This window comes from Brachycentrus maculatus, unplaced genomic scaffold (assembly GCF_059751285.1).
Source record: "Brachycentrus maculatus isolate JH-2025_06_01 unplaced genomic scaffold, ASM5975128v1 h1tg000353l, whole genome shotgun sequence".
Taxonomy (NCBI): Eukaryota; Metazoa; Arthropoda; class Insecta; order Trichoptera; family Brachycentridae; genus Brachycentrus; species Brachycentrus maculatus.
In genome coordinates, this window is record NW_028281102.1 from 875,882 (window position 1) to 903,352 (window position 27,471).

The window sequence follows — 27,471 nt, forward strand, 5'->3', positions numbered from 1 at the left end:
TTTTAATTGCAAAGTGTAAATAACTTTACATTTCAACATTGTATTTGGTAACAAATAAATAAAAATCCATGACATATATTTCTTAACAATACGGATCAACACACGGTTTCAAAATGCCAAAGTCGGTAGAAATATTAGTGCAGAAATATTTTTCAAGTTGTGTATGCCAGGCATGTCAAACTCGCAGCCCGCGGGCAGCATGCAGCCCACGAGTATTTTTTTTGCGGCCTGCGGTTACCCGCGGTTATATTTTTCATTTATTTTAATGCTAACCCTGAAAAAAAAAATTGTAAGGGAACATATGATATTCTTTTACAAAATCATTAAGTTGGATCTACTGTACCTCATGTGACTGTCTTTGATAGTAAAGTATTCACTTAAAGTTAGATAAAAATGAAAATGAGATTTTTCAGCTTTTTTATGTGGCCCGCCGGCGTACCCAAAATACCTAATGCGGCGCTTGGTGCCTTTTGAGTTTGAAACCTCTGGTCCTTACTACTTAGTTAATGTTATCTTTAAAAAATTATAATCTTTATATGTTGAATGTTTCCCCAGGAGAATACATTCATTGTGACCCGAACGAGTCTCTTCTCACCGATGACCTTAGCGAAGTGGAGGAGACTCCACCCCCTCCTCCCACCAAATCCGGGAACAAGACCTCTGTATGCATTCCCAAGATCATCATCAAAGGACTCACCAAATTAAAACATCCAGTAGTCACCGAGTAAGTTTGTTTGTTTATTTCTAGCACAAAACTAATTGAATAATGGAGTCTTCTTCTTTTGAGCGTCATCCACATCCAGTGGTGCATGGGGCACTGAAATAAATCTACTTGATCATTTACCTAATAAAGGCATGGTGCAAATCATTGCATTTATTTTGACTCCCTGGGAAATCCAACCAGGGAAATTTCATACATGATACTAATTACGTCAAAAGAAGCAACTGAATGCTAAAGAAAAACATTATTTACGTTTAAGATTATGATGTAACTCTAATGGCTATTGCTGGTACTTAACCTTTTAACTGCCGGCAGGTACATGTATGGTGGTACCCAGCACGCCGCGAATTGAATACACAACAGGCACAATAGTAAAATTTAGCACGAAAATACACTGACAAAATGCGAAATAACAATGTCAAAACACTTTATTTTCTTTCATAAAGTAATTATGATTAATTTTATTCAACAGAAATAAAAATCAGAAAATTCTACTGCGAAATAAGTTGAAAAATAATATGAACCGCTATACATGAAACACGAAAAAAAACTGTACTCTGTAGACGAAAAATTATGTATGCAAAACAGCGATAAAAATTCGGTGATTATTAGACAACCCTGAGCGCCGTCAGTTGTTCCGACGACAAAGCTCTCTTTAATTTACGTTTAAAGTGGTAAAAACAAATTCTATTTCAATTCTAAGTATGCAAAGATATTGTCAATAGATGTCACTATGTGTTCAATATATTTGTACATTTTGAATAATTGATTTTCTTTAGTAAAAGCCCATTTAAAACGGCGCGTCTTAAGACGTAATTTTTGTATGAGCGGCGCTCCGTTTACAGAAAATTATGCTTCTTAAGACACTTTTGGCAGTTAACCGGTTAAAGAACACTAGGTTACTAAAATATCAAGTTTTGAAAAATACCCCGTAGAAGTAAAATGTAACAGCTCAAGTTTTTAGCTACAATAACTAATTTCTCAGAATCTTGTCTTTTGAAATTCCCTCATTTGCCATGCATTCTCCAAATGTGGCAATATGAATTAATGTTTCGACACTTGTGGCCATTTTTTAGTAGTCCGGTGAAGAGTCGAGTTCAGCACTTTGAGCGTCTGGCCGAGGCGGCCGCTGCCAGCCCGCGCGGTCACACTGTGGACGTGGACGGGCCGACCAGAGTCACCAGAACCAAGACCCGAGCCATGGTTGCTAAGGAAACGGGACAGGTTAGTCGGGACGTCGTATGCTTTATTGCTCATTACTCAAAAGTCCGCCGTAACATGTCCAAGCATATGGAATCCTCAGTATAATGTACATATCGTGGGTACACTGGCAAAAAATGGTATGTCGAAAATATGAAATTTTGACTTAATGATGCATAGTATAAATTTTCAACGTTCTATTAACTGTCCCGTTCCGAAGGGGGTATCAAGTTCTTTCCTAGCGCTCCACAGTTTAGTTATCGGTGGTATATTGCCAAGTTTGGACGTGTGTGTGTTGTGTTCCCGTTACCCGAGCGTTATTTGGCAAATACAGAGTGTTTTTTCTCGTTTCTAAGAAAAATTATAAATTATTCAAATTATCTACTGACATTTCTTGGTGCATTGCATTTTTACATTTATTTTATAAAAATCTGCCTTTTTACACTGTAATTAAATTGTCATAATTTTAATATTTATAAACTTTACCCTAACAATGAGTGGAAAACAATTGACAGGTGATATGATTGAGCAACTTCTGAACGATACGGACACTGATGTATCTTTAAGTGATGATGAAAGCGATTTAGGGTTAGAAAATAAAGATGATGTTTCCGACGCTGATAACTATATAATCGAAGAACTTGATGAATCTGACTCTAACAGCGTAGAGTTCGTAGATATAGAAGAAAACAGTAGAAATGTTTTTTTTGAAGAAGAAAATTTGTTCACTTCCAAATCAGGCTACAGATGGACAGATATTCCTCCACCCTCTTCAAAAACCCATTCCCACAACATAATAAGATCAACATCTGGTATAGCTGGACCACTAGCAGCTGCAAAGAGTATGAAAGAAATGTTTTTTTCTTTTATTACTCCTACCATGATGACTGAGATAATACGTTGTACCAACAAATATTGTGAAGAACGAGGTATTACAGGAAAAGCAATAACAGAAAGCGAAATACAAGCTTTTATGGGAATTTTATTAGCATCTGGCAAAAATAGAGGAAGAAAACAACACATTAGTGAGCTTTGGAAAACCAACAGAGTATTTAAACAGTTCTTTTATGCAGCGGCAATGCCTCGTGACCGGTTCCAGTTTATTTATAGTAAAATTCGGTTTGATAACAAAGCTACGAGAAATGAAAGGATGGCTCTGTCTGGCCATAAACATGAGGCAATAAAATTATTTTTTGAACAGTTTGTGGAAAATTGCACGAAAAATTATTCACCCGGATCCCACTTATCAATAGATGAGCGCCTAGCTGTCTTTAGGGGAAATTGCCCATTTAAGGTGTATATAAAAAGTAAGCCAGGGAGGTATGGAATAAAAATATGGGTGGCGGCAGAAGCCGATAGTGGATATATTTGTAATGCACAGATTTACACGGGCAAAATTAACAATGTACGGGAGGTGAATCAAGGTCATAGAGTTGTGATGGAGATGGCCACACCGTATTTTGGCAGTGGACGAGGAATTACAGTCGACAATTTTTTCACATCTGTGGCCTTAGCACAATCATTGATGGCGGAAGGACTTTCTCTCACGGGGACAATGAGAAGTAACAAAAGAGAAATACCTGTAGCATTTCAGAAATCTCCTTCACGAGAGTTATTTTCCTCACTGTTTGGGTTTTCGAATAATATGACCCTGGTATCGTATGTTCCTAAAATTAAAACTGCTGTAAATCTTCTAACGACAGAGTTTTATAACAAAAGCGTCGACATTGGATATAAGAAAAAACCGGAAATAATATTGCATTACAACAAAACGAAAGGTGGAGTTGATTTGGGAGACAAAATGACGAGAGAATATTCATGCGCCCGGTCTACAAGGAGATGGCCACTTAGAATTTTTTTTGAAATCCTGGATATGGCGGCATTGAATTATTATTTTCTTTGGCTTAGAAAAAATCCAGAATGGAAACAAAATGACAGAAGTAAGAGAAGAAAATTTATTCAACAATTGGCCATGGAGCTCGTGACAGATAACGCAAGAAAACGAAGCAGATTAAAATCAAATGATAAGCTCCATCAAAAGGCATTTGGCTTATTTGCAGATGAAATTGGGGAAGAATTCCCCTTAGATAAACCATGTACTTCAGCTTTCAATCCACCTACACAACGAGGTCGCTGTAATTTTTGCCCCCGCAAATCTGACAAAAAAACCAAAATAAAGTGTGTTGTTTGTGACGAATTTATATGTTTGATACATAAACATGAGGTAAAAAAGTTTTACTGTCCAAACTGTTCATTCAACGTTATGTGATTTTTTATATTGTTTTTTAATGTCTGAATTTTTTAAACATTCTTTGTTTTCTTCCCATAATATAACGACAAATTATAAAAACACGCTGTGTAGTATGCTTCACTCTCTCTCCTCACCCCCCCCCGCACGCATCGTTTCCGGCCAACATCCGGCCGAAGCGCTCCAGTGATGATTGAACTTCGGTTGGAATTGGATGCAATTACCACAGAGAACTTCTTCGCAACCATGTTTTTTCGAAAATTATTATGTTTATTGCAGAAAAATCAAATTATTATGGATAAAATAGAATAACAATAGTATGATAAACATTTTGACATAAGTCGAATTTGTAAAAAAACTGTATTTATAGCATTTTACTTGGGGTATTGCCAGTACCCCCTTCGGAACCTGCGGATTATTTTTTTTTCCTCCGGACCGGAAAGGTTAACTGGCAAAATACACTAAAAAGTTTGAAATGTCATATTATGTGGTTTTAAAAGTAAATTCAACTTTATGTTTAATAGCGGGTATTTTATGCAGGCTAAAAGCTTTAAATAACAAGGATTATTCAAACGCGGATTTTAGAGTTAACGTTTTTTGCCAGTATATCCACGATATATATTATGATAGGCGGCAACATTGAAAATATACAGTATAAATTTATAAAATACCTCGAGATCAAGTATGGTATTCACCTCCAACTTGCGACTACAAAAATGGCGAGCAGTTGAAGACCTTACCAGGGGTGTTAGTTGAAGTTTGCCGGTTTTTTCAATAAAGAAAACGCTTAATTCTCAAGGAAATCTCAATTTTTTTATTCAAAGTATTTACCATCGGATTCTATACATTTTGCCCATCTTTGAAGCATATCATGGATACCATTCCAAAAAAAAAATTCTCTTTCGAGGCAAACCATTCGACGAGCCATTTTTCGACCTTCAAAATTGGCGAAGCGCTGCTCTGCGAGTGAGTGTCCCATCGATGCGAAAAGGTGATATTGTCGGACGGGGCAAGGTCTGGAGAGTACGGCGGGTGCGATAATATTTCCCAATTCAATGCTTTGAGAGTGTTCTTCACCACTTTAGCTGTATTTTCCATACTTTTGGATCTTTCCCATGGCTTTTAAACGTTGGCAAATTGCTCCTTAAGTCACATTAAGTGTTTGGGCCAATTGTTGTTGCGATTGGGTTGGGTCTTCATCCAATAACGCCTGCAATTCCTCGTATTTGAACTTTTTCATTGCACCAGGATGCTCATTGTCTGTTAAATCGAAATCTCCACTTTTAAATTGACGAAACCATGTCTCACATGTTCTAATCACTGGAGCATGTTCACCATAAGTTACCAGCAACCGATGAGCTTCAACTGCTTTTTTCTTTTGATGAAATAAGAAAAGCAACGAATGCCGCAAATGCGATTTACTTGGAACGAAACTCGACATATTCACTTAGGTAAACAACTATGACACTATTATTTTGGCAGAATGTAACTTGTGTATTTTTGAAGGTTAATGTCCATAGAAAAATATGACAAAGATGCCAAATCATAGAAATGTATACATATCTCTAGCGACATCTATGAGTAAAACCGGCAAACTTCAACTAACACCCCTGGTATATTCATATTCACTAAATCCCAACAAATTAAATAAACTGCCCAGATCTCCATTCTGCTATCAATTTTAATATCCCTCCCTGGCAGACAAGACATATTAAAATATTTTGTACTCCAAACACAACAGCAGCTACTAATGCACCCTTTAATCGTGCCATGATTTAAAATCGATTACACACACTTCATGATGCTCAACTTTGCTAAAATGAAAATTTTAAAAAAGGTCACTCAAAATAAAAGCAAATTTGTTTGTCTGTAGCTACCAGAAGAATTTGTAATTGGGATTATCAACAGTTTATTTGTTAGTGTTATTTATATCCAGATTATGTTACTGGACAGATCTATTATTTATTAGCAAATAAATAAATTGTGAAACAAATTGCCAAATGCTAAATTATTGATTATTTTCTGTATTTTTATTTGATTCATCACAATTTGTGCAGAAAGAAACTAAATATATGTTACAAAGCTTACAAAGAATACTGCCATTGTGTTTACTGGACGAATATAGAATTAAATTAGGTACAAAATACTCACCACAGCTTTACCCATCACTCTCGCTTACCACATACATACCAACATTACACGTAAGTTATTATGTACATCATTTACAATGTTTCTAAATGATTCTCCCCAAACTGATGCTTACGATTCCTTGCTGTGAAGGAATCCATAGAAATTGAAAATTGTATTAAAATATATTTTTTATTCCAGGAGGAAATTAAAGAGGAGATCAAACCCGAGCCTCTGCCACCAAATAGAAAAGTATCCCGCAGCAAACTAGCCACTCCCATCAGCGCTAGGACTATTGCCCAACTTAAACTCCCACTTCCTGTGCCTGCCTCTAAACAGGTAAAAAATTCAATGTCTTATGCTCTCTTATCAACAAAATATAAATCATAGAGTATTTAAAATTAAGGAAAGTATAATAAAACGTCGATTTTACTTTCCTCATGCACACTTTACATTTTCCCGCTTATTACAACTATCAATCATTCTTTCATCTCCGTACTTTCCATACAAAAGTTTTTTTTTTTTTTAAATATGTTGCCAAACCTTCTTAAACTGTTTTCATAAATGAAATTGAAAAAAAAAATTACTGCCATCCATTAAAAATTACGGAAAAAACTTTTGTTTGCAAAATTCAGTCTCCCAATTTTTGTAATTAATGGATTTTTGGTTTATAAAATGTATTTCAAGTTTAATAAAAGTGCGTAAGCGATGCAACAAGAAGAAATCATTGAAAATTAAAAAAATAATATCGCATTTTTCTTGTGCACCTTATCTGTACCTAATGGTACCACCGATGCAATACCAATTTATTTGTTAATTATTTGAAGACAAGGTGATCAAAATGTGCTTCAGGTACCAGTCCAGTCTCTTGATTTATTAAAATTTCCCCTATATGGGGAAGGAAATAGAAGAGGTACAGTAGGTCCCATTAATTTAGAAGAAGATAAGGGAATAGCAGCGATGACTTGTGCACTGCAGTCGTATGGGATTCAACACGTACAATATTAGTATTGATTTTATTGTATTCCAGACAAAACCTGTAAAGCTGGGACATAGCAGCTCTCACGAGTCATTGATGTCCCCCAGAGGAAAATATATGCAGTCTGTGCAGGTGTCGAGAGAGGATGACGCACTGCGCAAGAAGGATGCTTTGCTACAAGCCAAGGCCGAGGAAAATAAACGGTTAGTTTATTTTTTAATATCTTAATATGTATTAAAATATATCATAGTCATACAGGAGAAAGTGACCATGTGCATTTTTTAAACAAACGTAATCATTGACTATTTGATATCTTACTAGCTTAATACATATTGCCCTGAAAAAAATCCCAAAGGATTTAAAACTTGGAAGTATAATACTTATATTGACTTGTTAAAAATGACCAACTGCATTGATGTTTATTTTCTTGCCAAGCAAAAGTGACTTAAATGGCCCTCCTGAACATTTTACGTTTTGTTAGTTGGTTACTTTCTCCTGTTCGACTACGATATTTCTGTAACATGTGGTTGATCCTTCATAGGAGTAATATATCTTTTAACAGCATTCATGATAGACATGCAATTATGTAAATCTGGTAAAGGAGACACTATTTGTCCCAAATTAATATTATAATTTAATCCAGATAAAATAAATTGAGTTCTTTACATTTAGTAAAGAAATATATTTTTTCTTGTGAACCTGGTCCCTACATTATGGTGCATGAGACACTGGTGGATTATTGCTAAGTATCAGGACATCCTATATGTATACCATTGGGACACCATTGCCAATAATGGTGACTTGCTCTCACGTATCTAGATGAATGACAACCCTTATAAAACTGTGCATAAACTGCTAGCTGCTGTACATGCTTGATGTTGGAGTTGACTCGATAATTTGTACGCTTTGAGCAGTCCCGTCATAAACTTAGGGTGTAAATTAATGCGGTGTATTTAATTTGAAAGGAAACGAGAAGAGAAGAGTCGTGCGGCCGCCCAGGCTCGGGAACAACAGGAAAAATTAAAGAAGGCTCAGATGGAAAAGTCTGAGAAAGAGAAAGAAGAAAAGGCAAGACTCTTACAGATAGAGAGGGATGAGAAATTAAGGGAAGATGCTGAGAAGGTACTTTATTTAATTTTTATTATGTCAACATGCTTTGTGTGGGAAATCACTTGTTTTGAATTGTGGGATATGTAAGCGATGATAATACCTTATACGGCATGATGTTAACATACCTTTTTATGACAATGGAAATAAGTATGTAAAATTTTTCATGTTCACCTGATCATTAATCTACTTATTTAAGGCCCATGCATCTGAGTGCCAGTTTGGGGTAGTATTAAATTAATATTAAGAGTACCGTAAAACGGGGCTACTTGAACTTTGATGTGTTACTTGAGCCCAGCAAAAAAAATTTTAGATGGTGGTATCAATCGAAATATCATGACAATAAGTGTCACCTGTCAGGAAAACAATGAATCATGTCGATACGTTCATTATTGTAGACTAAATACAGATTTAATTTTTTTTTTGTACTGGGCTCAAGTAACACATCAAAGTTCAAGTAGCCCCGTTCTACGGTAATGAAACCACATACATTTATATAAATATGTTCACCCCTCTCTCCTGGGTATTGAACCCGGGGTCTCTTGCGCAGTCGCCAAACACGTTGACCACTACAATATGAATTCATTTTCATTCTGATGCCCAATTATAAATCATATGCATATTGAATCAAACTTCTTGTTAATATACACTTCCACACGTTCAGCTTTTCATTCAGTATCCTTTGTAATTACCCCTCGAAAGTACTTGAATGCTCCTTTTGCATCTTTGGCATGGTGATTAGTCCTATGCATTCTATTGTGCTGGATAAGCCACATTCAAGCGTGTGGGGAGTCTTCACATTGCTCGTTTTCTTGTGTTACACGCAGAACACTGTTTACATCTTTTTGTGATGAAGTATGTATAGTACAAGCTCATCAATCCCAAATTCGGAACCAAAATTTGAAAAAATGTATATCGTATATTTAATTACATTTTTTTTTCAAATTACACACTAATGCATCGCAATATTTTAGAAGAAATTCATTTTTCATTGTTGACAAAACAACAAAAACGATGTAATTGAAATTGATTGAAAAAATGATCTTTGTTCACACTTGCCGTTTCATTTTGAATTTTAACACATTTCGGACGGGTGTTTTTTATGCCTGCGGACTGCTGGCTACGGGGATTTGATAATTGTTTACTGTACATAGTTTAGATCTTAACGAAGAGATTGGTACATAATTTTCAAATTTAATAATTCCTTCTTTTCTGACTTTGAAATAAGGCCGGCACAGTAAGTAAACATACCATTCCCGTCCTTAAGCATTAATAGACCCAACTGGTAAAAATACCTTTCCTGTGCTAAGTGTGTTAAGAAATTCATTTATTTAAATTTTGAATTACGTAAAGTTTTGTTTATACATTATGTTGTGTTGTCAATTATCTTATGTTGTATATTTATATTAGAAACGTGTGGCGGATAAACGTAAAATGGAGGAAGCCGAGGAAAGGAGGAAGTTGGATGAAGCGGCGAGATTGGCGCGGGCTCAGGAACAAGAAGAGGAACACAAACGGTTGGCACTCGCCAAGTCCCAGCAGACAAAGGAGAATGAGATGTATGTCACCCCAATTATTATTTATCACCTATCTTACACATATCCTCAAACTTGAAAATACTCATAAGTTATTGTCTTAAGATTTGCCAAGAAGTTGATAGCTGAGGAGAGAGAATTAGCTGCTGCCAGGAGGCTACAGGAAGCTAAGAACCAGGCCGCTGCTGCCAAAATGCTGGGATCCAAAAAAAATGGTAAGATTAAATTTACTATGACATAGGTAACTTCATTTACAAAGAAATAAAAACATAAAAACAAACATAAAGTTGGGGAATCTACTCAGTGACGCATAAACCATGGGTTATACCAAAGTTTTAGTAGATCTACTGAAATAGAGTCGATTCTTTTGATTTTTATCATTTATCATTTGCAAAGAGTTTTTACTCATGTATATTTTTTAAATTTTGTTGTGAAAACTAAGTTTTCACATAATTTTTTGATAAAGTAGTTTTCTGATATAAAAAACAAAAAATTATAATAAAGTAGTTTTCTGATATCTTTTTTTAAATTTTGTTTTGCAGTAGTTAGTAGGCGGATAGAAAACTTCAAGACCTTTGAAGAGCTGGGGACTGATGATGAAAGTGAAGATGAGAAGCACACAAAACGAGTCATTCCCATGTGGACTAAACGTAAGTTTTTTAAAACTATTTTTACATTGCAATTATAATATTTATGTAATTGTGTTTCTGTATATTTCTTTATCAATATTTAACAAAAATATTACTGTATTTTGATACATTTTCTTTTTTGCAACATCTCTTATTAATAATAACTCCATAAAAGTTATGTGAATATGGAAATAAACCATGGGTTATACGCAGATCAGATGGCTTGTTCCACTGTCTATTTTGCAAATACAGTAGAATCGCGAAATAATGTAATCCAAAGGACCAAAAAATATTAATTCGTAATAACGAATTCCCATACATAACGAAATAAATTGAAAAAATCATACTATGGATGTACATATTCAAAGAATCATTGAATCATCTCATAATTATAAAGATATTGCGTGACATGTGGGGTTTAATTTCAATTAATTATTTTTGCAGACGCACATCGTATAAAGCAAGTCAAGATTCAATCCCTATTGAAGCCCTCGATAATTGATGCATTCTACTCCACAACAAAGTTCACTCCAAATTTGGCTGACATTTTCCCCAAAATAGAGAAGAGAAAACTTGTCCGGTCATCCAGCGCCCACTGGAGAACCCCTCCAAGGTACTCCATGATGCCCAAGGAAGGAGAAAACGACTAGTAATGTTCGAGTTATCATATGGTGTTCCTAGATCCACTGTTGACATTAAAACCAAGGAAGAGACTGTTTGAACTTGACAAATGCATTAACTCACGATAATGTTTTACATCATAAAAGTAGAAGTTTTCTTTCAAATCATTTTGAATAATACCGACCATATTACATTAAATTAATTCAATCTTACAATAGCGGAAAGGATGAAGCTGTCAGTAGAATTAAGTCAATATATTGTTGCAAGCAATTTTTACTTAAAAATCGCCGTCTATTCCTTAACTGAACACGATGATTATTGTCTTTTTAAAAGCTCTACACTAATGTCATCCTTCTGACATGAACATCCCCTGGTATGAGTGATTGTTATTTTTTACATAAGTGATCATACATTATAGTTAACTGATCATTATTATTTTACTCTATAATAACAAGTAAGTGTTTGTTCACAAAGTGTGCGCAATAACTTTGTGTAATCTAAGTTGATGGCTAACTGATAGTTTCACTGACATAAAAAGATTTTAGAATGATGTTGGATAAATAAATATGATAATCAACAATGTTTAGCATTTAGAATTATTATTTTATTGAATTTTAAAATAAATAGACTGTTCATTAATCGTAAAATTTCTCGGGTTGTGGTCCCGTGGCTAATATTGCAGACTCTGAGCTAGGATTTCTAGGTTCAACCCAACGCTGCCCAGGCTTACCTGAAAAAAAATGATTGAATTGAAACATTTGTGTATATTGTGTGTACACAAATATTTATTTTGATAAAAAGAATGTTGACAAGTTTAATGAAATTAACCTTTAATAAAATGCATTCGCATTTGAAAGTATCTTCCCATTTTCAAAAAAAAATATGCACTGCCCAATACTCAAATTCTCGAGTCTAACCAACTTGGATCGTTTGGTGACAATTTTGGCCTTTTGACTGATTTATAACTTGGATAATGATTATATTCAAGATTGATATGAACATTTTCATTTTGGATTTTATTTTGTTTCTAAATTGTGTGAAGTTTTATAATTTAGATTTATAATTAAAACGTTTCTAAGTAATTTTTTTCTTAATAAAACAATAATGTATGTTGTGTTTATAATAAAATAATAAAATGCAATATTCTTTATTTATTACTCTTTTAACCTATTATTGTTAAGTTTGTGACTTCTTTTATTTTCATTCCTGAGAAAATTATGCATGAATCAATTTAGCGTTTATTGGGGCACCTTCATCTTTTATTTGCTTTATTTGCAATCCGTAGTGTCTAAATCGTTACTTTGTAGAATTGATGAACGATTCAAATAACTTACAACGAAGCCTTAAATATTGATCTGGAAATAATTTCACCTTAGACAAATATTTAAAGGCTTTATTTTGAGTCCATTTAATTTGTATCTACTTATTTTCTTTTCTTATATGTAAATGTTCACATAACTATACATTAACCATAAATATTAAACTTATTAAGTTTATATTCACCTAACTTTTTGTCCATATAACAATAAATTTAATTTAATCTTCCTATTAGCTCTATTCTACAAATGTAATTTATGATTAATTTTTAACATAATGAAGTGGTATATTGAGAAGAAAAAAAGTCATTGTGCTCTCAATTTTTTTTATTTATTGTAAAAGTATTGCATGTGTTTGACTTTTCAAAGTAGAATGACATTTCTCACCTTATATTTGTCAAGAAACTAAAAAAGGTAAGGAGATAGTTTTTTTTTAAAGCCACCATCTTACATTTCCGGAGTGAAAAAAACAGAGAAAGTGCAAGATAGTACAGTTTGTTTTAATTTTTACAATTGTTAAATTTGTTGTTCAACACAACGACTTTGGTTACATTTGTTTTTGCTTTTTGGCACATGGGTACGGAGTGACTATAACTTACTTGAGAAAATGATAATTTTTAAACGTACGAGGGTACGACACCAGGGGTAAGGATCAGATTGTATTATTTTTGTACAGACTTTTTGTTAAAAGTTTAAACTTTTCTTTCACAGCATCACAGAATACATCGACATGTCTTTTGAAATATTAAAATTTGTAATATAGTATTATCGGATAGCAATTAATATAATTAGTGGGTTATTTCAATAAAATATATATAAACAAATATTGAATTTTATTTTATTTATCTCCTATGGTATTTTTATTTATTCTGTTAAATATGGCATGACGCGATTCAGTTGAAAATGGAATGAAAAAAAATGCTATTCATTTGTTGGTTCTTATGTAAATGTGAGGTGAAAAATTATAGTTACCACAAGAAGATCTAGATCATGACACAATCCTAGAAAATAGAACAAAGGAAGGATGTGGCTAGAGTTATCGATTGACACTAAAAATCAAATATCTTACTGCATTTTGTATTTTATTTTTTATTATGGCACTAATAATATTATGATTTTACCTGCAAAGCGCCATTGAGGTATTATTTTACGAAAATGGCGCTATATAAGTTATCCAAATTTATTATTATTAAATAGAATTGAACGGGTTGTATGAAAAGAAAATCTAGTTCAATAGTTTATGTTTTTGTAAAATCCATAAAACGGTGTTTAATTTTTATTATCTAAAGTCTTGTGTTAATTTTCTATTTCTTTTAGTCATCTTTTGTTTCATTTTAAGGCACATATTTGAATAGTTTGTTATGGTGAATATGAAATTTGCCCTAGTCGATTTTTCAATGAGTGTGGAGGCTTAATAAAAAAAATCCCAATTTCGAATGTTTTTCATTTACAATATTTTGAGTCCGTCCGAATCTTGGTTTAAAAATGCTGGAATTGCTCCAACAAGGAGTTATTCACATCTTTTTATTTTTTTATTGATGACAATATAGAGGGAATGACATGGACCACATCAACTTTTCGAAATTTAAGTAATGTGGGTGTCAATTGTAGCCAGAATGGTTTTTGTTGTCTACACCAGTCTTTATCAATTAATATGCTGTTTTTCAATAAGCAATTTTCAAACAAAAACGATGAACGCATTTTATTTTATACTTCGATAAACAAGAATTTTTAAAAATCTGATTCTTTTTTCTGGTATTCCTTCTGAGTAATAATACACCATTTTTAATTTGAAATCTAAATTTTCCAAAAGCGGAAAAAACGTACACTTGCTGGTTGATTATGCGTTTCATGTGTTCCGCTTTTTTTCCCGTTTTCGAAAAAGCCATTTGCGGGGCCTTAGGCCGCCAGCACTGTGTGTCCATATCCTTATTAAAAAATCTGGAATTCTCCTCCTTTTGATACCCAACATAAATCTATTTTGAGACAAAGTGTTTTTTTTTCGAGCAAAAACTGTTAAATCGCATGGGATTCACGAACTCGTAACTAGGGAATGGGAATTGTTCTTTTTCTGGAGGGGGAAAGAGGGACTAATAAGTGGGTAGGTACCTACAGTATTTCAATCACCTACCGACTAACCTAAATTTAAATATTTAAAATCCATGGTCATTTTATCTGTCACTGTCATTTTTTTGAGGTTAAGCGGTTTCCTTATTGTTTATCGTCGAACTTCAAAGTTTATAAAAGGATATACCGTCATTAAATTATTAGTGAAATACGCAAATTGGATTAAGTGTAGTGTTATTATTGTTTGAAGTTTGATGTAAAATTTGAAAAATGTCTCAAGACAAATCAATGGTTGACGTTTGTAAACCAATAAAAACTCTCTTAGAATTGAATAATATTATGGATAATCCACCTTACTGGGCACAATTAGTAATTCCTTTAGCGAAAAGAGGCAAAATCGTCAAAAACTCCGACTTATATGTGGATAATAACGTTTGCCACTTTACGAAACCTAAATTGACGTTACCTTTGAGACATGAATATGGAACTGTACCAAAAACTCTCGTCTGTCATGATATGAAGAACGGATATCACGATGATAGGTAAAATTGAGTCTTATTACTATTATGATTAAATGAAAAAATATATTTTACATCTTTTTTTTTTTTCTTTATTTGAAATTTTTTGCATTACATAAATTCAAAAACAAAAAATATTAATAAAAAATAAAAATGAATACAAAAAAAGATCCCACAAAGGCATGGCCTGTGTGTGGGTATACAAAATAAATAGTCATAGTACAGGGTATAAGGGTATAGGTTTCTAAGTATAATTAGTTAATACAAAATACAAAAAACTTAATATAAAATACAAAAAAAACACAAAAAGATGACAAAGTAAAAAAGTAAAAAGCTAGCGATCATGTGCTAAATGAAAAAGGAGCTTAAATCTGTCTCTTCCATAAATAATCTAAGCAAATTTTTAAATTTACACGAACTTAGGGAATTAACATCTAACAAATAGTCTTTGTGGAATAAGTTGAACAGTTTTGGAGCTATGAAAAATGAGTGTCTTTGCGCAAGTCTGGATTTGCAAAAAGGGATATCTAATAAATTATTAATTCGTTGGCTAGATCTATTATTATTTTTAGGAAATAAATGTTGGCGCATATAAACATATTTTAGACACTGTTGGCAATAGATTTCTCGTAGCTCCAAAAGTTCGGCTTCCTGAAATAATTGGTTGGAAGGAAAAGTAGAATTTTTTTTAAGCATGATTTTAATAATAAGTTTTTGGACTGTTTCTAAAGGCTTTAAATGAACATTGAATGCTCCCCCCCCATCCAATTATTCCATAAAATATTGATATAGATTTGAACAAATAATGTGTTAGGAGATACAGATAAACATTTATTAACTTTGCTAATACTTCTGAGAAAAATGTAAATGTAATAGTTGCAAAATGTTTCAGTTCCGTGAATGGCACAGATAATTATTCGGCATATTCTTTTTATCACTGGGCAGCCATTGACATGTTTGTTTACTTCAGTCATCATTTTATAACAATACCACCTTTAGGATGGATTAATGTAGCACACAAACATGGTGTGCAGATTTTAGGTACATTCTTTTCTCTTACACTTTTTAAATTAATTTGACTGAAAAAAAAACCTACTGAATTAAATACTCACTATTTATTTTTAAGGCACTATAATAACAGAATGGCAAGATGGGTATAAGATATGTGAAGAAATTTTTCAATCTGAAAATGATATGAAAAAAATTGTCCATCAACTTGTTGCCGTAACTAAATATTTTAAAATGGACGGGTGGCTTATAAATATTGAAAACAAAGTAGACAAAGTGGACATGCTCCTTAAGTTTGTCCAATACCTCACACAGAAAATGCATCATGAAAATCCGGATTCTGTTGTCATTTGGTATGATAGTGTTACTCATAACGGAGCTCTCGAATGGCAGAATTGTCTCAACCACTTGAATATGTAAGTTGAATTTTATAGATGTATTATTTATATTTAATTATCCAAACCCAGTTAAGTTAATCTTCATGATTCTCTTTCTGTGACATCTCTACAAAACTATTCATTCTTTCCATAATTTCTAGCTCCACTAAAATTATTTTATTCAATTCAAATATCTTTAGTAGGGGTGGGAAACCTTTTCATTTTCAAAAGCCACATTCATTATTTTTTAAGTACATTTTTTTTGAGGTTTGTTATCTGTTTATTTTGTTTTTGATTTTGTTCTGTTTAATGAAATCCTTCTAATTGCATCTGTGGGAAAAATCTCAAAGTAATATTGCTCTGACCGATCGTTTTTATGTACAAAGTATGACGTACGCAAAGACTTGTACGAGTCATAAGTGACAAATGTTTTAAAAACTGAATAGCATAATATTATGTGCATAATAAAAATAATTAAATGCATTTTATCACGTGTTTTAGATTACTAGGAATGAATCTAAAATATGTGATTGAATTTTTTGTAGAAACCATGTTATATTAATATTTTTATTTTATAAATGTTAAACTAGTTCACAGACTGCTTCTAATAGATTACATACCATTTCCCAGGGATTACTTTAATGCTTGCGATGGAATATTCACCAACTATTGCTGGCAGCTGAGTCACTTGGAAAGGAGTGTGCAAGCAGCCGGTGCAAGAAGACACGATGTGTTTGTCGGTGTCGACGTCTGGGGGCGAAACTTTTGGGGTGGGGGATGCTTCAACACTGTCGAGGTTGCATCACGCTTTTTTCATATGCTTATTATCTTAATTTTGTTCCAAATCAATATGTATTGGTAATTTGTATTCTTTATTCATTCCCCTTGCATAAACGGTTTGCAGGCAGTCTGCAACCAAATGGTGCACTAGGCGCTTCATTATTTTGAACAACACAGTGTTCATTAATTATATGAAAGCAAAATGATCAGTCATGCGCTCCTGATTCTTGGATATAGTTTATTTGACGTAATAAAGGAACATTGGGATGATGAGATTACATTACATAGAAAAACATTTTTTTATTGGTGCCCTTTTGAATGTTCATGATTGAGTAATTTTTTAACAGTGATTTCAAAATAAACCTACCCTATCTAATAAAATGATTCAATTTTGTTATTGGAATTTTACGTTTTAGGCGGTCAAAGAAATACACAAATTTGATTTATCGATGGCAATATTTGCTCCCGCCTGGACTCACGAGGCAATCGAGTTTGTCCAAACAATGGATCAGCAACACATAACAGAAAACCTGGATAACACCAAATCTTGTTCTACAAAACATGTTGAATTACACGAAAAAACTAAAAACTCTAGAACTTCAGATTCAAAGTTCTTTAGAGCGTGTGCTTTAAGGGAACATTTTGTTTTGAGGGAGAGTGCATTGTGGAACTCTCTTTGGCCATATTTAAACACTAGAGGCCCGTCTCAGCTGCCTTTTCAAACATTCTTCTGCTTAGGATCAGGAGAGAAAAGACGAATGGATGGCGAGGTAAAATTCTGACATAATCATTCAACATGATAAACATTCTGGCTCATTATTAATTGTAATTACGCTTTAATTTACAGGTTGTCAAAGATTCTTTATGGTTTAATCTCCGAGAACAGGAATATCAAATTACCATACCGCTATGTTCAAATAGCTATGTTTTAGAGAGCATAGTTGAGAAAATACCCGATACCAAATTATCACCCTCGGATAATACTTATAATGAACCAAAACGAGAAAAACGAGATGATTTGGACAACACTGCAGGCTCTCCAACACACACTGACGCTGAAAAGTCAGGGAAAAACAGGGAAAACATATCTGACACTGTCGATAAAGATATTCTTAAGTCCTTCAAATGCGAAATACATGAAACATTGACTAATAATTGTTCTAAATGTAATCCTGAAGAAATTGTAGTTCAAGAAACTGTTACAAAAACATCCGCTACAACACTGGATTCTCCACCAAAAGAGTCAAAGCCTCCTGTAAAAAGGTTCAACGTCAAACCAAATTTGGAAAACCCGCAATGCGTTTCATTATATAATGAAGACTGCTTACGTGGTGGAAGCTGCATTAAAATTTCACCCTTGAGCTCTGACAAAGAAATGATAAGGCTGTTTATTTGCGAATTTTTATGTGACCACAACTTCATTGTGTATTATGCGGTCAAGCAACTAGAAAATGAACACGAACAAGATTTGAACCTATTGGTTTCAATTAAAAATAACAACACAGGAAAAACATTTGACGTTGTGTTGTCGGAACAGATTCCTAGCTCCCAGGATCTCGATAAAATATTTGTGAATCCAGAGAACAAAAATGACGAAAGAAGTTTTAAGAAATTGCAAGAAAATTTGCTTTTAAATCATTCTGGTTTTTATATACCAGTATTCAATGAAAGGAATTGGAAAATAAGGTGATTTTTGTTTATTAATACTATAATTTACTTAAGGTTAAGAAATTACACTTCGTAATAGACTATCAATATTAGTTTAAGTAGTACTTGTCAGCTGCTTATCTTAGTAATTGATTATTTTATTTTACAAATAACTACATATTGGATTTCGTTGATAGATGCCGCTAATGTCAACAAAGAATGCCAAAAATAATTATTCAAAAGAAGATTTTGTTCTTTGGATAATAGACTAAAAAGTATTACCGATTGTGTTTTTATATTCTCAATTTTTTGTACTGAATTAATCATGAAACATTTTTATGATTCAATTAATAAAATAGGTAAAGGTTAGGTTGTTTTTTCTAACTCAAAGGATCACAAGTAGAAACTAAATTTACCACTGTAAATAATATCTAAAATTCTGTTTTCTTTTTGTTGTAGGTACTTTTCCCTGAATTTTCCCAACAGTATTATAATGGAAATCAACTGTGAACTTGTTAACACTAAGGGTTCTATTCTATTGGGAGGTTTGGGAGTTGCAAAGGATGTTGTGAACTTTTAATTCGGAATCTGTATTCTGCAGAATTATGTACATATACATATCAATTTATGTATTAAAATTAATAATGATTATTACTTATTTTATATGTATGACTTATGTGAAATTTACAAGTAATACGTACTGTAGTATTAATATGAATTAATGAAATTCCTATTCCTTGTCTATTTATGTATTATAATAGTATGTTGACAATTTTATTTTACTGCTAGAGAAATTTTATTTATTTAGTAACTATTTATATTGTACAATAAGTTGAAATATTATAATTGTATGTAATTTGTATTATAATACATAGTATGTTGACAACTTTATTTTACCACTAGATTTTTTTTATTTTCTTCTGCTAAATAACTAGATATTAATGTTTTTAAATAATTTGAATGGAATTTATTTTATTAAGTAACTATTTATAATGTAAAATAAGTTAATAAAATAAAATTAAAAAAGTTAATAGTACGTAATTTGTATTATAATAGTACATAGTTGACAAATTTATTTTACTACTAGATAAATTTTATTTTCCTTTGTTAAATTACTAGATATTAATGTTTTTAAATTATTTGAATGGAATTTATTTTATTTAGTAACTATTTAGAATGTATAATAAGTTTATGTATTATAATAGTACGTAATTTGTATTATAATAGTATGTTGACAATTTTATTTTATTACTAGAGAAATTTTTTTCCTGAATTAAATTACTAGATATTAATGTTTTTAAATAATTTAAAGATTTTTAAATTATTTAGTAACTATCTATATTGTACAATAAGTTGATGTATTATAATAGTACCTACCTAATTTATATTATAATAGTATTTTGACAACTTTATTTTATTACTAGAGAAATTTTATTTTCCTTGATTCCTTACTACTAGGTATTAATGTTTTTAAATAATTTAAATATAATTTATGTTATTTAGTAACTATCTTTATTATATAATAAGTTGATGTATTATGATAGTACGTAATTTATATTATAATATTATGTTGACAACTTTATTTTGTTATTAGAGAAATTTTATTTTCCTTGGTTAAATTTATTGTTAATATATAATAAGTATTAACATTCTTCATCTTATTGTTTAAGTTAATTGTGCCATCTCTGATTGTTCCAATTATTCCTTAAAATTATTATATGTTAGAGGATTGTTTTCAAATTCATTGTGATATATTTATTGAATAAAGTTTTTATTTGTTGTTTTTTAACAATGTAAATCTTTCTTTTCTTTATATCCTGCTATACCTAAATGTGAAGAAGTAATTGACGAAGCTTTATGATTTATAACGAAGCATGGCAGCCATTTAAACAAAACTTTATTGGTGCATAGGGCACTTAATCAAATTGATAAAGTATTTACATGATTGCTTATTACACGGATGACATGATTAGTCCTTCAGCTATATATTTAGATTTCCGAGTGGCATGTTGTTATTGATGGTGACGTAAGTGAAGGATATTCCTGCCATATGGGGAAGGAAATAGGGGAGGTATTATAGGTACTATTATTTAAGAATAACAGAAAGAATAGCAATATGGCTATGGCATTTCCGTATCCTTACAACCTTGTTTAAGTCAGACGTTGAGTAAGTGTAAACCTTATAAAAAAATGATAATAATTACAAATAAAACTTGTCAAACTATTTAAACTAATTTTTTTAATTAAACTGTAGCATCCATCCGGCCTTTAAAAAAATGATGTGTATCGTATAGTATTTCCATATATTTTTTACAACGCGTTGTTATGAACTACATTCCGATAAAGAATGGCAATAACTATGTTCTTAATCGCATATGAAAATGATTACTGATTTATTATATTTTATTTTCGATGATCATTAATTAGAAAGTTTAAAATGGTTGCGGTCATATATAGCCGATCAAACGGTCGGTACTTGGGTGTAACAGCATGGATAGTAGATACGAAAATCTTTCCGTTTTCGAGCGAATTCAGCCCTAGGATATTACGTGACCTAATTTTTGAGCTGTAGATATTTTTTAAGTGGAGGAGATTGGTTTAATTAAAGCTGTACCAATCGCAAGGTACCGATTTGCAACTTGTTAAGATCAAACCTTCATTCTTAGAATTAATTTCTAATTCGTTAGATAGAATGCAAACCTACTCCCATCTGGAATATCCGCTCACGAGCAAAAACACATTGATTCGATTTAATTACTCGCAATTATCATTTTGCCATGGGTAGGTACTTTACTCTGCAAGTGATAAAAATAAGGCTAAACTATTTCTTTACCTAAATGGCTTAGGTTTTGATCGGATATTTATCTTCTTCTTCAAACCCTAATCCGCATTCCAATGGTGCATAGGGCACTGCATCATATAAACGCAGTGTTATCTTGATTGTTAACACATGAAGGAAAGGTGATCAGCCCTCCGCTTCAGGTACCGGTCCAGGGTAATATTGAAGAAATATTAAAATGAAAAAATCACTTATTTTTATTTGACCCCCTGGGAATCGAACCCGGGACCTCCAGAATAGTAGCCGAGCGTGCTGACCATTCCACTACGGAGGCGGATATTTATAGTTAAAGGATTTAAGGCAAGGGCAGAACTAATCTGTTATGCCGAATCTGTTATACCGACTGTAGGCACAGGAAAACCAGGCGCCGATTGAAAACATACCCAGCTTCGTATTTTTCTTTACTTCTTAAATTATAACATTTGTAGGTAGGTACCTATATAAATAACTCCGCATCGTAACACCCAAGTGCAAAGCGAGATATATTTTATATGAGATAGATTTCATAGATGTCTCCAGTGAAATTCTAATTAATTCAAACAGTTTTTTTTCGAAATTAATCAATATCATTAGAAGTTCCAAGAATTTGAGTGGTTTAATTCAGAATTGGTAAATGTTACACATGTGTAAAGTGATCATTTAAACCTATGCCTATTTAGCCTATGACTGTGGTAAGCCCCGTAAATGCCCAGACTCCATATTTTTCTTCATCTATGTTAAGATGTCAAAAAAAAGTTAGATTTTAATTTATTATTCTATCACAATAATACAGAGATAGTATTCGACAATAGCATGATTAATCTCTCAGATGAATTTGCGGAAAAACGATGTATGATCGATGTTCGAATGGTGATATAAGGAAAAAATGCAAGGCCGAGATAAGCATTATCGATAAATATGAATGCAAGGTTAAGATGGTTTGGGCATGTGAATCGAATGAGCGAAGAAAGAACAGGAAAACAAATTTATGATACTGCATTTGGAAAGATAAGCAAAGGACCGAGGCTAACTTGGCATGATTAGGTATTTCAAATGCTTGGGCGGTCAGGTGAGGAGTCAATTTAAATGGCAAAAAACGTTTTTTGAAATTGAAATTTTAATTAGGTAGAAAAATTGATTTAAAATATTTTCAATACAAGATTTTTCCTATTTTCCCAACCAATTCAACAACCTACCTGCAGACGAGTAGGTAGAAGAAGTCTAAGGCGAAAGTTACAAGGAAAGTATTATTATCATACAACACTTATTATTATTTTTAAAAATTTTTAAATGGTTTTACTTAGTAAATATATTTCTTAAACGTATTTCGATGCATTCTGCATCATTTTCAAACACCGTATTTTACGGTGTTTGAAAATGATGCGAAATCCATTGAAACGCGTGTCATAGTAGATTTTAAGAAAAAATGGTATTTACTAAGTATAACTTATATTAAAACTCGATAGATTTTACTACAATGTGACTACCGAATCAATGAATGAAATTATATAATTTTTTTCAGAAAAAAAAAATCATGGTTTTTAACCCCTGTCTTGCTGTGTATTTATAATTTTGATTAGTCTCACACCAGTCTGATGATGTCGGTTACGACTATACCCGGTCGCTGGTCAAATAAAATTGATGTGGAAAAAACAAAAAAGTTTTTATTTTATTTTAAAATGAGGAACGATTGTAACGTATTCGTTCATAAAAAATGGGTGCTGAATATTTTTAACACCCATTTTCTCTGCTCTATGATATTTTTATTACAAGCATATGTTTATTTCTTTTACAATGTATGTATGTTTTATTTCTTAAAAAAATATATTGATTCTCTTAAATCGTTTAAGTAAAAATTTACTCATATTCCACGTACGTTATTCACATTTAGTATTTAAAGAAAATCAGCAAGACTTTAATCGATTTTATAAGTAGGTATAACACATTTGATTTAATGGATTAAAAAATCAGAACATTCATTGAGAATCTCGGAGATTTTGTGCTGCCGAGTCGCCCAATTTCGTGCACAAAAAATGACCTTAATAAACAACAATTTGCCGGATTCTCGCGGCTATTGTTATTCAAATTGACTATCACACAACAAAATTGAAAGTTGTATCCACATTACTACTCGTATAATACCACCATCTCGTATCTCGTGTGTACCGCAAGGAATATCATTGGGTACCTTTCAATGGTCTTGGCCGAGTTCTTATGCTAAAGTAAACCGACAAAAAAATCATATCTATTGGTACCTAGTTACTCTGTATATACTTATAGATATGCATGTTATAAAAGGTGTGAACTAATACAAACTCAGTTTAAAACTTCAGCGACAATTAAAATGCACAGTAGAGTTTATGTAAATTAGCACAGGCGATCATACTGTTTGAGGGTATCACCTTCATTTGAGCATTTTCGAATAAAACTTCTTGAAATAAATATCAATTAATGATATATCGTTAAACTAAAAGTATATTGAAATGTTTTTAATATTTCATATACCTATGTATATGACGGCTATTCGGATTAATAATTGATATGCTAAAAAAACATTATTAAATATAAAAATATAACACTTCTATGAGATTACTTTTAAGTCTTTTAAGTGAACACGACTAGTTTCGAAAACTATAGATGTTCTCGAAAGTAGTCGTGTTTACATAAATAAACTAGAAAATCGTAATTTACAAGTGTCTTATTTTTATATTTAAATCATGCGGCAGGCGCCGTTGCAAAATTGGGTTAACGCTCAACTGCGAAACTGGAGTCGCGGGTTTGATTCCCGTAATTGCAAAATAAATTCAAGAAAGATTTGAATCTATTTTCTTTGAAATAAAGTGCATCAAACTATATTTACATCGCAAAATTGAATTCTTATCATCGATATATTCCGATCTCTTGAGAGCCATAATGTGCATATATTGCCTGTATAGAAGGCGCTAGGCGCTGGGCTCTATTGCTGCTCCAGCCTTCAGGATGCTGGTGGGAGATATGACTTCCGACAGGTCACCTGTTTGCTGTTTACTTAATATTCCCAACTATGCTAACGAGCGTAAGGTAGGTAACTGCATTCGTTGCATGCCTTTACGATGCAATAAGTTGCGCAAATGTCACCTGCTCGGGTGGGGTACCTGCGCTAAAAGGTTCTACCGAGAAATGATCTTACAATGGAGTCATTACCATCTCGAGTCTCGACTGTGCAGATCTCAGACCGCCCCAGGCTAGACTATTTTTATGACGCCGAGTTGAGTAATTCTGGGTGGATTTAAATTCGTAATGAAATGTTTGCCTTGATATTTTAAACAAAAAATATGGGCGTTCATATTTTGTGAAGTGTGCATTTTCATTGATATAAATACGTTTCATTTACTCATAATTAGTTATTCAACGGATTGATGTCCGAAAGAAAATGATTAAATATTATTTATAACAAATCAATTACAAAAACTGATTCCATCCGAAATTAATACTGTTAAGTAAATCAGTCAGTAAAAAGACGTTGAATAATTAAGGATAAAAGGTGATTTTAAAATATTTTAGAGGATTTTCCCTCCAAGCCTAATTTTCAATGATGATTTGAATCTAGAAAATGATAATTTATTTAAATTTCTTGTACAAAATATGTGTACGATGATGTGCTGTATACGGGCTTATTATCGGGACGAAATTACTTTTTGCTACGACATTCAAATATAAACTATTGTTTAAATTATATATGTCGTCAATGCCGTACCTACCATAGGTTCAGTTAGTTTATATGCTCAAGCACTGGTTTACAAAGCAGGAAATAATAACATGCTCGTATTATTTTATAAAACGCACATTCCCGTTCCCTTTAAGCAAGTAATAGGACGCTAGATCCCTTTACAACTGGTGCTATATATGGTGCATATGCCATTTACCAGCACAATGCAAAGTTGTGCAATTAGGTAGCAAGTTAGTTAATCTATTTACAACATTTTGAGTGCGTGCAATGTTGTAAATAAAATAGCTGATCAAATTATAAGTTACTTTAAAAAAATTACCAACATGTTATCAAAGGGGTCTCAAGTATGTGAATTTAATCCAGCATTAGAAATATAGAATATAAAGAGTCTTTGCTTAATAAAAGCTTTCCCTAGTCTAACGTAGATGGCTGTTGTGAACTTAATTGTACTGTGTCACGAGTTTGATTAATATGTCTAAGAGTTAGAAAATTTTGAGTAGTGTGGTTGTCAATCATGAGTAGAATTGGTGAATGTTACACGTGTGTAAAGTGATCACTTAACCACGCCTATGACGGTCGTGAGCCCTATAAATGCCCAGACTTCCATATTCTTCTTCATGTGTGTTGAGATGTCAAAAATAAATAGAATTGGTGAATGTTACATGTGTGTAAAGTGATCACTTTATCCAGTCTATGACGATCGTAAGCCCTGTATCGCATTTATTTTGTCTGTATCCAGAAATATTTATCTACTCGATCGCTTTTTTAGAAATGTACTCGACTATGTGATGACATTCCCCGTCGTTACATGATCGGTATGGTGCATGATGGTAACGCTACTTCGGTTGGGTAATTTGTGTATCAACGAAATTAACTTTCCAGCATTGCGCATGTCGTACGCCGCCGTCGTGCCAAGTGCCTTTATCTAGGAACAATGCACCGAGGAGCGGCGCCCGTGGAAGGTAGACAGACGTATAAGGAACGCTGCAGTTTGGGACGTGCTCGACAAAAGCGTCTAGAAACCGATCGCCACAAAATTGGTTCGATTGTGCTTCTACTTACTATAATCGAATTTAATAATACGTCGTAATCATTCTGGAATAATATTATATTATACATCGACACGGTGAAAGTGTACTTAGCATTGCGCCATTATTTGTTTTGTTAGTCGTGGCATTTGTAGAGGCAATGACTGCGCCTTTTTAAGTCGGGAGTCTAGTCTACTTTTAGTCTCGTTTGCTTTGTTCAATTTTTCAACGAATAAACAATAACAACAAAAAAACCTTATTTTACATAACAAATCATTTTTGCACTCCTTTTGTCCGTACCAAATGCAATGATATATTTTTTTAAACCCTTATCCGCACCCGATGGTGCATAGGGCATCATATAAAATGATGTTTAGGGCGTCGCCTTAAAATTAAGCATCTAGTGATATCTTGATCATTTTCATGAAGGTAATGTGATCAATCTCAAGGTTATGGTATAAGGTCCGGGTAACATATAAATATCTGCATGAAAACACATTTATTTGCTCAAATTGAACCCGGGAATTAATGCATGGTGACTAAATGCTCCAACCACTACACTGTACAGGTGACAAAACATTTATGTGCGGAAATTAAAAACATCAAAAAAATGATTGCTAAATCATGATCATTAGAAAATTAAAAAAAGTGAAATGCCATAAAAAATACGATATTCATTACAGAAAAAAAAATCGAACATTTTTGATGTTCAAAAGGATTTTTTATTTTATAATTTTGTCTTTGTCCGCCTCCGTAGTGTAATGGTCAGCACGCCCGGCTACCGTTCTGGAGGTCCTGGGTTCGATTCCCAGGGGGGGTAAAATAAATATAAGTGATTTTTTCACTGTAATATTTATTTAATATTACCCTGGACTGGTACCTGAAGCGGAGGGCTGATCACCTTTCCTTCATGTGTATACGATCAAGATAACACTGCGTTTATATGAAACAGTGCCCTATGCACCATTTGGTGCGGATAAGGGTTTTTATTATTTATTATTTAAAGTAATCAATAAGTTTGCATTTTTTTCAATAT

At 32.6% G+C, this 27,471-nt stretch overlaps 2 protein-coding genes and 1 non-coding gene across 3 annotated transcripts in view; all 3 read left to right on the top strand.

Moving 5' to 3' along the window:
* The window catches only part of LOC148303728 (uncharacterized), a 50,577-nt gene extending 38,269 nt beyond the window's left edge, over positions 1-12,308 (top strand). The window contains exons 13-21 of the mRNA XM_088269479.1: positions 556-724; positions 1,798-1,945; positions 6,498-6,635; positions 7,327-7,478; positions 8,241-8,397; positions 9,793-9,941; positions 10,023-10,132; positions 10,460-10,567; positions 10,991-12,308. Of these exons, the coding sequence (XP_088125605.1) occupies positions 556-724; positions 1,798-1,945; positions 6,498-6,635; positions 7,327-7,478; positions 8,241-8,397; positions 9,793-9,941; positions 10,023-10,132; positions 10,460-10,567; positions 10,991-11,196 (1,337 nt within the window). The 3' untranslated portion in view covers positions 11,197-12,308. The remainder of the gene's footprint in view (positions 1-555; positions 725-1,797; positions 1,946-6,497; positions 6,636-7,326; positions 7,479-8,240; positions 8,398-9,792; positions 9,942-10,022; positions 10,133-10,459; positions 10,568-10,990) is intronic.
* Positions 12,309-14,663: 2,355 nt separating this feature from the next.
* Positions 14,664-19,603, top strand: ENGase (cytosolic endo-beta-N-acetylglucosaminidase). The gene is made up of 7 exons (XM_088269484.1): positions 14,664-15,092; positions 15,961-16,109; positions 16,195-16,492; positions 17,084-17,249; positions 17,650-18,003; positions 18,081-18,919; positions 19,340-19,603. The coding sequence occupies exons 1-7, from the start codon at positions 14,821-14,823 to the stop codon at positions 19,458-19,460; spliced, it is 2,199 nt and encodes a 732-aa protein (XP_088125610.1). The 5' UTR covers positions 14,664-14,820; the 3' UTR covers positions 19,461-19,603.
* Positions 19,604-27,182: 7,579 nt separating this feature from the next.
* Positions 27,183-27,255, top strand: TRNAG-ACC (transfer RNA glycine (anticodon ACC)). The gene has a single exon. It is a non-coding gene; the product is annotated as a tRNA-Gly (tRNA).
* Positions 27,256-27,471: the final 216 nt, after the last annotated feature.

Excerpts from the sequence above, each read along its gene's own strand:
- ENGase (XM_088269484.1), top strand. The coding sequence starts at position 14,821 with ATGTCTCAAGACAAATCAATGGTTGACGTTTGTAAACCAATAAAAACT. Across the intron at positions 15,093-15,960 it reads AACGGATATCACGATGATAG|TTCCGTGAATGGCACAGATA; the intron begins GTAAAATTGAGT and ends AAAATGTTTCAG. Across the intron at positions 16,110-16,194 it reads ACATGGTGTGCAGATTTTAG|GCACTATAATAACAGAATGG; the intron begins GTACATTCTTTT and ends TTTATTTTTAAG.